At 39.2% G+C, this 10,371-nt stretch overlaps 1 protein-coding gene across 3 annotated transcripts in view; it reads left to right on the top strand.

The window, feature by feature from the left end:
• Nucleotides 1-2,692: 2,692 nt before the first annotated feature.
• cfap74 (cilia and flagella associated protein 74) overlaps nucleotides 2,693-10,371 on the top strand; it is a 49,557-nt gene continuing 41,878 nt past the window's right edge. Inside the window, exons 1-12 of one of the 3 annotated variants that reach the window (XM_067591608.1) lie at nucleotides 2,693-2,799; nucleotides 3,279-3,377; nucleotides 3,576-3,651; nucleotides 3,958-4,116; nucleotides 5,008-5,106; nucleotides 5,216-5,320; nucleotides 5,957-6,130; nucleotides 6,502-6,612; nucleotides 7,795-7,897; nucleotides 8,798-8,955; nucleotides 9,115-9,325; nucleotides 9,428-9,583. In XM_067591608.1, the coding sequence (XP_067447709.1) occupies nucleotides 3,284-3,377; nucleotides 3,576-3,651; nucleotides 3,958-4,116; nucleotides 5,008-5,106; nucleotides 5,216-5,320; nucleotides 5,957-6,130; nucleotides 6,502-6,612; nucleotides 7,795-7,897; nucleotides 8,798-8,955; nucleotides 9,115-9,325; nucleotides 9,428-9,583 (1,446 nt within the window). In that variant the 5' untranslated portion in view covers nucleotides 2,693-2,799; nucleotides 3,279-3,283. Of the gene's footprint in view, nucleotides 2,800-3,278; nucleotides 3,378-3,569; nucleotides 3,652-3,957; nucleotides 4,117-5,007; nucleotides 5,107-5,215; nucleotides 5,321-5,956; nucleotides 6,131-6,501; nucleotides 6,613-7,794; nucleotides 7,898-8,797; nucleotides 8,956-9,114; nucleotides 9,326-9,427; nucleotides 9,584-10,371 lie in introns of all 3 variants that reach the window. The other 2 variants (XM_067591606.1, XM_067591605.1) reach the window with 2 other exon arrangements.

Genomic DNA, 10,371 nt, shown 5'->3' with positions numbered 1-10,371 from the left:
ATTGTATAATAAGACCAGAGGATATTGCCTTTTGAGTGCTACAGACATTCCTACATGATTACATGAAACATACAGTAAATCAACAACACAAGTGATTGAAGGGATGCATCTTTCATAAAGTTATGGGAGGGAAAGATTTATAATAATAATAATAAGAAGAAGAAGAGTCATCAGAAGCAATGCAGCAGATAGAGATATTATGACTTTTAGTACCTAATATCGGTCAAGATCCAAAAACACTGGATGTTACAGTTCCCATAGTGAATTCAGTCGTGTTTTTCATTAAACACTCCTTCTATTAAAGGCTTTAATGACATCATCATTGCCGACAAAGTTGAGGGGAAAAAGGCTACAGTGTGTAATCCCCATCCTGTAAACAAACGAATATTAAGTTGTATATAAATGGATGAAGTAGGAACATTTTAAACTAAATCAAAACTTGAGGTAATCATATGCAAGTACAGTAAACAGCAACTAGTCGGTCACCTTTTTCTCTCTTGAAATATGAAATCGGAGTGGTGCAACTGATTTCTGTTGGTTGCTTTGTGTTGTGTTGACTAACTGCATTCACTTTACTGTGACCCCACACTTCCCGCTGTGTTTATAATTGTGATTAAGTTATATTTAGGTCCCCGTGGGAATTATTCTATGAATTGTCAAGGGATTTATTCCAGAAGAATTATATGGATGCACAGGGTAATCTCAGTGAGGATTTTTTAATCTCCTCTCAGTCTGATTAAACAATCAAATAGGCCTATAGAATTAAGAACAACAAGAAATGTATTCTTTATACAGCTGAAATGTGCAGGCTTTTATTATTTCCCTCTTTTAGTGTGATGTGCTGTGAGGTGAGGAGAGCAGTTCAGAGCACCTGCCCTGGTTTCTGCTGCCTCACCCTGGGGAGCAGAGACAGGCCTGGAGTCAGTGGCTGTGGATCTCTTCCTCCCACCGGACCCTCCACTTGGATTTGTGCTGCAAGTTCTTTCAACATGAAGATACAAGGCTACAGTACACACTGCATGTGATTGTATTCTCTTGTCTGTCTCAAACACAAATTATTTCTTATTCCTTTTATTCCTCTTACCCTCGTGTATTCTCTTTCTTCATCTCTCTTTGCTTTTTTTTCTCTTGATGATCTGTACTTTATATCAGCTGGTGTCTTTGTTTCCCTTGCTTCCCTTCCCTTTGCTCTGCCTTTATATCTCCATCATAACTCCCGTCCCACACCTCAAACACACACACACACACACACACACACACGCACAACCACACTATTTATTTATTCATCTCCCATGGAGATACTACAGTAAACATTCCCGTATCACAAGATTTCAATATGTTATAGAACTCAATCACTTCTCTCATCTCTCCTCTCCTAAATGAATCTTCGTCATTACAGTGAATTGACAGAAAGCTTTATTATGCTAAATAAAGGAGAAGCTTTCCAGTAAAAACCCCACTGTGCCAGTGCAATACTGATCAACTAGAAATTAATGTCTTTTTCCAGTGTAAATCAGATAGGGACATACAGTATCGCGCATGCTTGACAAAAGATTTTGCATAACTCACAGATTTATCATTGTTTCTGAACCAATTGAGACATTTTCTGCTGAGTGTGGCTTCACAGATAGCAGACCAAAGAAGTAAACCAGTGTTGGTGGAGGAAATTATAGCATAGTTGAAAGGTAACAACAGCTGGAAAAGTCACAAGATCTGTTTGACTGAATTAGAAAAAGCAAACAAACCCACATAAAAAAAAAACAACCTGTGAAATGCTTCATTCAAGATGAGATTTTTTTTTTTATTTTTATCAGTGCTGAGATTAGAAATTACAGCTTTGCATGTACTTAATAGGCCCTAAATCAGTGACCTTGCCATGTTGTTAAAATGTGATTTTACCCATATTCACCCTTTTTTTAAGGTACCAGGACCTAAAATTTAGCAATTTCAGTAGACGTTACAGAAATTACGTTGTTATATTATTGATATTTAAAAACTGTCAGTTCAGGTTTCAGTTGGGTGGTTTGTACTTATCCTGTGAGCCCCAAGACAAAAATGTCAATTTCAAAATTCTTAATAATATTTATTCATCCATTGAATTGCTAAGACTGAGATTTAATATTTACCACCATAACTACAGCTTTTGTGATACTGAAATTGAAACTATAGATCCTCTGTTTTTTCCAATGTATGTACTCTGTGACATTCTGGGAGGATTTGCAGGACTGGCTGTCAACCAAAATCCAACTACTTGCTCCTCTCACAAGAGTAAATATTGTGTTTGGTATTAACATGAAGGACGTTAAGAAGGGCTCGATATTGAACAACCTGACACTCTTGGTGAAAATTTTCATCCACGCATCTAAATGGAGGAAAGTGAAACCCCCTTTTTTCCGTTTTTAAAAGGGACTTTGAAGACAATGATCACTGTGCTTAGAGACTAATGGGAAAAAAAACATGCAAAGTCTCTCCTCGGAAGAGTTATGATAACAACAACAACAACAACAACAACAACAACAACAACAATAATAATAATAATAATAATTGTTCTTTAATTTATTTGTTTTATATTATTATTTACGTTATTTATATTTATATAATTTAGGTTATCATTCTTATCTAATGTGCCTTACATGTTACGAGGTGCTTATTTGTGTTCGGTTGACGTCTCAAGGACGTCAAGCCACGCCCCTTGCGTCCCGTCTCCATGGAAACACTAACAAACATGGCAGATTAACTTTGAGAAAAAGTACATTGAGAAGATTTCTTGCCAAAAGAAGAAAAGCTGAGCTGAGTGAGGTAATGGCATAATGTGTTATAAATGAAGTTGTTATTTTAAATGTGACGCAGCCCTAATTCAGCATTCATTGTGCATTAGCTTTCTGTAGCTTCACCAGCTTAGCAACGCTGGGTGCCATCGAGAAAACGAGACGTTAAACTCCGTTGAGAAATCTACCAAATTAATGTTGCCTTGCTCACTGTCACAGTCACACAACTCAGAAATATGACTAAACTTGTTCTCCACTCCACTGATTGTGACTCCTCAAATCGGCGTAATATAATGCACCAAGAAATATTTTTAAATTAAATTTCAATTTTAAATTAGACCAATAATTTAGTCAATGTGTGACAGACCAAAATTTGAATTATGTTTAGATTCAGTAACGTTACTGTTAATGAATTATATGTTTGCCAAATTAAAGAAGTGTCTTCCAACCTTTATAAAAGAGGGTTGTCAAGCCTTCTAATACTATTTGCTCGTGTTATTTATAAATAAGGTGAAATGGACGCAGAAGACAGGCGGAGTGTATCTGATGTGGCGTCAGACAGCTGTGGACTGATGGATGTTCACCTCAGGACTGATGAGGACATTGAGGGTGAGTGACAGATCCTGATGCTGCCTTTGTTTGCAAAGTGCTACTGACATTTGTCATCACTGAGATACCTTCTTCTCTTTAATTCAATATAAGACACACATATCCATATCATTTATTATTTATCATTTATCATCTATTTTACCTTAGTTTTAAGAGATTGGGACATCCTCACTTAATGTAGATACTTTATAGCTGTAGGTCCAGGCAAGAAGACCTTTGAAGATGAAGAGCCAGCCCTTCCTCCTGATTTCGAGTGGTTAGAAGAGTTGTATGAGTGAGTGTTTCTTGCTTTTCTGTGAATGTGCTTTTATGTATTAATCCTTAATCCTGTTATCTCCCTCTCAGCATCTAAAACATCGTCAATGTGATTAAACGTGATTCTCAATATGATATTTCAATAGGAAATAATAAAGCTCAATTTTCTGTATTTTTTCCAAAATGGATTAATAAGGATTTTTACATCATAAACCTCAGTGCAAACACCTCCAGGCATGATGATGTTATAATTTTATGTATGTACATAGATTATAGTGTGTTAAACTTTCCTGTCATGTCAATGTCATCTTGCATCTGCCCCAAGAGAGGACGACGGTGATGGTGATGGCGACCTTGCGGTTGCGGCCGACAACGCTAAGAAGAGGAGTTATGCCGAGACAGCACGGATGTTCAAGCTGAGACGAAACCTGGACCAGCTGGACTGTTTTCACCGACAGAAGGAGCATGCCGTGCTGAAAGCCAGGTCTGGACCTGGCATCCAAAAGACCCCAAGACCTATAGTAGCTCCTTAACCTAGATCGAGGTCCCTGTGCCCTTCTAGACTTTACTGAAACTTGGACATGTGACGTAATGGAAAACATTGCTTTTTTTTTTTTAAGTAACAGTTTGTTGCATTGCTAAGAAAAGACGTAATTTCTATAATCTTTCAGTTTCTGGAAAGACCTTTTTTTCCAGTGTTATTCCACTTTCCCAGGTCTTTCCCCTCTTGCCCTCCTCCCACAGGGCCAATCTTTTCTGTACCAATTGATTCAGCAATTTGCAGGAAATCATTTCAGCCGAATAGAGAACATTTCCCATAATGTCCTCCCTCTCCACTTTTCTTCCCTATTTTTATTTGTCTGCACTGCGAGCCATTAAGCACCCGATGAACTGTGATGCGGTTCCCCAGCAAAGATGTCTGTCATTTTCCTTTAGCACAAGACATCAGAGGTCAGCGTGGAGCTGTACTGCGCTCTGATCAAATATGAGTTTAATGGAACCTAAGCTACACCTGTCTTTTAACCAATCTGCAGCTTTTGTCACATGCCATGTGTCATCATTTCTTTTTATGACAGTCTCTTATCCCAGTCCCAGATTGTTGTGTTTCACACCATTAGACTGCAAAAAGAACATTGGGCAATTCAAAGCTGTTGAAGTGTATGTCCACTCTCAGCCTTTCAATATCTTCATTAGATTGCCTTGTTAGCCGACAGAATTACCTTCCTTTTGTTGCAATGGCCACAAGGAGATCCATTAGCCTGGTGTTCTGAACACATTGCACTTTAACGGCCTTGAAAATGTTCCTTGTGATTGGTTTTGATCTTGGATGTTTCTCTGTGTATTGTCTCTTTTATCTGGTGTTTCTTATTTCCAGAGAAGAGCTTAAACTCGCTCGTCAGCACATTGAAAGTTTGTTGGAGCAGAGGGATAACTTGGAGAAAGAGATAGAGCGACAGAAAGCAGCGGACAACAGGTGAGTTCAAAATGAACACTGACTGTTCTGTGCATCATAATTATATATTAGATGTTACCGCTGTTTTTCCTAACCCCCATGTTTCCACTCTGTGTGTTTTATTTGCCAGTGTGGCAGTGTTTCGTTTGCGAGCCCAGCATAAGAGGCTGTGTGAGGAGCTGCGGAGTGATGAGGAGATGGAGGCCCACATCAACACCGAGCTGAGGCAACAAGAGTGAGTCTCAGAGGAAAATGGGTGTTCTAACAGGGAGTAGCGCTTGGTGAACAAACGCAGCCCCCTCATTTATTTCAATAGGACTGCAGAATTGAGGTGCATACACAGAGGGCTCCGGCAAAATAGTTGAACCTGTTAGTTCGCTGCAATGCAATGTGTTTTTTTTTTACATGGTGCTGTTTTCAGTCTGAAAGGCTGCTTAAACACCTACAGCTGCATCAAAGTAATAAATGCTGTCTGGAAGGCTTTTACTGCTAAGCAAGCAACTCCAGGAGATGCTGAGTTTGCATTAATGGCATGCTAACATCTCAAAACAACTGTTGTCTGCTACTCTCCTTCAGTGATGCGTTGTCCTGTTCCTGTTTCAACTCAGGTTTTAGGTAATTGAAAAAATACTCCGACAGTCATCCCAAGATTTTGATACTGAACTTTTCCTTTGTTATGTTGGACTTTTTTCTATCAGAAAAAAACATTCCAGTATGGTTTGGTGTAAGGAATCCTGCCTCCTTCTACTTTGATGAACTGCCAGTTTTTCTAAAGGAAAATTATGTCTCCTTATAGTCTGAATGCTGTTTCATAGATACACTATCAGTCCTGTTCATATGTGCATCTCATTCCATCTGTCTCGCTCCTCAGGCTGAAGCTGAGTGAGGTGGAGGTGGAGCTTGGCAGGTTCTCCTCACTCCGACAGGAGGTGCAGGAGGAGGAACGGATCTTCCAGATCCTTAAGGCTCAGAAGGCAGCGACAAGGCTGCAGCAGGAGAGGAAAGCCAGCCAGAACCTGCAGCTCAAGATGCAGCATCTCAGGAAGTAGGGATTTTCCATTTACACTGAATTGTTTTGTCAGGTAATGCTCTTTTAAGCATACAAAATTGGGAATTAATGATCTCAGTATATCAACAAATTAGTAGAAGATGTAACATCTCATTTAAGTGGAATTCTACTTATATACACATGGTAAAAGACTAAATTATTCATTTGTGCACTGAAGTGAGATCAAATGCAACATAATGTCTTAATGTGTAAGTATCACTTCCCTATGAAAGTATTTTTTTCAGGTTTTTATTCTATTTATTCTTCTTATGAGAAGCCTGTAAGGGGAATAAGTTATATAAACCATGAGTAGCCATGTAAAGGGAGATATGTTGTGTGTATAACTGTATGTGATTGTGTTCGAATAGTAAACAGGCAGCCATGCTGAAGAAAGAAGAGACTAAATGTCAGCCGAAAATTGAAGAGGGCCTGGCGAACCGCAAGATAGCTGCCAAGTACTTGAAAGAGACCATTAGAAGGTAATCAGCTTTTAAGCCAATAAACAGGGCTTAGAGTAGAACAACAATGTGAAGTATCTCACAGGACTCACTTGAGAGTTGACACATCCTATTGATCATTCGCTCATACTGGCAAAATATTTTACAAGCAGGCCAGCTACGATACTTTAAAGAGCTCAAATTCATAAAGCAATGTAGCTGAAAGTGAATTGCTGATCAGATCTGAGCAGTCAAAAAAGTGATTGAAGTTAGTCGTGATATTTCCTCAAAATCACTAATTATAACATTTTTTTTACTGATACATGAAATTTTGATTTTGCTCTGTGAATTTGACCAGTTCCCCCTAACGGAGGTGTCCCTATCTAGCATTGTTCAAAAAATCCCATGAAAAAAACAAAATCACTAATAACTGATCCAACAAGTATCGTCTATGTATCCAAAGCCTGATGTGGTTCATTCTTCTGTGCCATAAACCTTCAGTGTTGTCCAAAGACAATTGAAAACACATCAGTAAGCAACACTGTTGCACAGGGTGACATGTTCCTTCATTATGACGACTATGGGCACTATAGTTCATTTTTAATCAATCCCACATACAGTACAGACCAAAAGTTTGGACACATCTTCCCATTCTCTTGAGTGAGAAAGCGTGTCCAAACTTTTGACTGGTACTGTACACCATACCTACACATTTGGTGTGCTAGTTATCTTTTAGTACTGTGATGTTGTGTTGATAGACATTATATAAGGGATTCGATATGAGCAAGGTCCTCATACATTTTACTGATAAAACTTTTTATATGCCTATATTTATCAACATAAGACAGAGATGAGAATACTATGAGGTTATCTGAAAATAAGCCAGTCAATCATATATTATTATCTGTGATCATCACAATTCAAGGATCTGGGAAAACAATTCCTCACCAATCCCTGCAGCAATTACAGCAATTACAATCTAAATTCTGAGCTGAAAAGTATTCTATCTCAGTATTTATCACCTAAAAGCTAAAGTGAATTTTCTTGTAATACTTATCATGGGACAAATCGGAGGGTTAACTTACAATAATTAACCTCAATACTGCTCAGATCCTGGAATTTTCTGTATTATAGCAAAGCAAAAATCCCAGGAATTAACAACAGATCTGTTTTTCTCTCTGTGTTGTATTTCACATACTTTATGATCACCCCCCTTTCATTCAGGATGCATCAGCAAGAAGCCGAGAAGGAGCAGCAGAGCAGGGAGTTACTGGAAAAGAGGATACAGGCTGTCAAGTCACTGAAATCTAACATTGCAGCCACCCAAGTAAGAAACAGCCTCCTCTTATACTGATGCTGTAGAATAATGGTTGTTGTTTTAGCAACAATGAGATACAGAAGCCTTAGCTCTATGTATAATTAACATTTTCTATAGCTACCACATATATAGTGCATTATATCATCATTCATAATTATGCACAACATTTTAAGTACAAACCATTTTTATTGATGCATTATATACTCATAAAGGTTTAAAGACATAGTGATACAACTTTGCCTAATTTGATTTGTGCTAAGGCATCATAAAAGCAATATAAGCACATAGTTAGTACATAAAGATACACATGTGTAGCAGTAAAGGCATGTATGAAACTGAACATCATTGTTATTATTTCTGTTGTTTGTGTGGTGATTATACATGTTTACAGTCTAGTGGTAATGTGTCATAAAGCAATGCAAGCAAAGTATCACCAGTAGAAGTTACTACTACGAGCAGGAGCACGTTGTGAACATTTAGGAGTAGTTATCAATTGAAGGATATAAATAATTAATTATGATTTTATTAACGAACCTTTTAATCTCAGCTGGACATAATCAGTAATGTGTTATTAGTGCTGATATACTGTCATTATAGTACTGTAGTAAGTTATTACTGTATGTGTGCATTCAGATGTTTGTGTGCCTTTAAGCTAACATGTTTATGAAAACCCGACAGTTGCCATTGGAAAAATCTTACTTAATTTGTTTGCACTGATCAACAGAACATAAAGCTAATCATAATTGTTAGCATATTAACATATACTTAGAAGATGTCAAAGATAACACGGGCAAAATCTGAACATTAGGAGAAAATAACTCCGTAACATCCATTTCCCCAAGTGATCAACTCTTCATAAGGCTGCATGTTGTTAAATATAGCTTCATCATTCTGGTGTTGCTTCTCTAGGAGAACTTACGGGTCCAACAAAGCAGAGCCAAAGCAAACGCCCAGAAGAAAGAGCAGCAACTGAGACAACTAAGAGAATCCCTGCAGGCTCAAGGCATCAACAGTATCAGGCACATGTACCAACAGAAACAACTAGAGGAGATAAAACGAAAACAAGAGTACGTCCTCTCCTCTCCTCTTCTCTACTCTCCTCTCCCACATGCATGTCCTCCACTCCCACTCCATGCAGCAGTGTGTGGGTGTTTTCTCTCGCTGTATGCGAGGAATACATGACCCCATTTCAGTATAATGCAGTGCTGTTGATTTGCCCTTCTCAGGGAATTCGAGGAGAGGCAGAAGTCAAAGAGAGTGGAGATTGTAGACAAAATCCTAAAGGAGGAACAGCTGGTAAAGAGGAGAACCAAGCAGGCAATGCTGCCTAAACCCTCAGCCACTGACAAGATCCCATCTCGGGGGAGGGCAAGAGAGAAGCTCCTGTACTACCTGGATCCCAACACCCCATCAGCCACAGAGGAGAGAGCCACAATCGTGAGTGGATCATAACATCTGAGATGCCATTTGTGGAATGACTATGTGAAGAGATTGAGTGCGTTTTGAGTAATTATGATGTGTGTGTGTGCGTTTGTCTAGCAGTTAAAAGAGTTCAGCGACATCAGCAGCTCATCATCAGCTTCCTCTGATTATGAGGACCTGGAGGAAACCATCCAACAGGAAGTGGACTACCACAGCCTTGGTGACAGCCTGGCTGAGCCTGAGTTCTCTGGGCTGTGGGACCAGAGCGACAAGGTGCACTAAAACAACAGTCCCTGCCAGCCAAAAGCAAATCCCTGCTTCAAGCTGCTAAATTTAAACCCTCATAAATCATGTCCCATTCACAGCAGGAACATCATTTTCTCTCTGGATGTGCTTAGTGCATAATTTTCAACAGATGAATTCCCCACCTGCAAACTGAAGCGTGTTGTCTGAATAATTCCACTGAAAGTCAATATATCATTTATTCGAAATAGTTGCGTAACAGGTATAATGTAAACACAAAATTGGGTTTTTCTTTTGCGGATTTAATCAGGCTGGTTGCAAATTGGGAGTTTGAGGTTGCATGAGTAGAGACAAAACGCAGGTTCAGTTCCCAACAGTAGTACCTCCGGCTTGTTTGTGTATTCCAATAAACACAACTGTCAGGATGGGAAGTCAGTCAGGGATCATGTTCTTGTCCCTGCACTAGAGACTCCTACTAGTTGGTGGGGACACGTGCATGTAGGGTGGGTGGGATCTGGAGGGGTTGTAGCATGAACCTCCGCATCCTCACAGTGACGCTCAACGCTGGCTGGTGAAAAGAGAGACGATGACACCGTGTGTCAGAGAGGTAGCGTATGTCTATCTACACCACGTCAACAGTAAGGCCACGGGGTGTAGGGAATTATGGAGAGCTTGAGTAATACAAGTTTTGGAGGTCGGGACTCGTATTTTTCGGATTGAGATTAAGCAGCGTGACATTATTTGTGTTTCCAGCTGTGTACCACAAGCATCTTCAGAACCTGTGATGTAGCATAGCCCGAGTGGTTTTCCACAGAAAA

Source organism: Thunnus thynnus, chromosome 6, assembly GCF_963924715.1.
Source record: "Thunnus thynnus chromosome 6, fThuThy2.1, whole genome shotgun sequence".
In the NCBI taxonomy this organism is placed as follows: domain Eukaryota; kingdom Metazoa; phylum Chordata; class Actinopteri; order Scombriformes; family Scombridae; genus Thunnus; species Thunnus thynnus.
The sequence above is the reverse complement of the archived record's forward strand: the minus strand, read 5'-3'. Positions and strand labels throughout refer to the sequence as shown.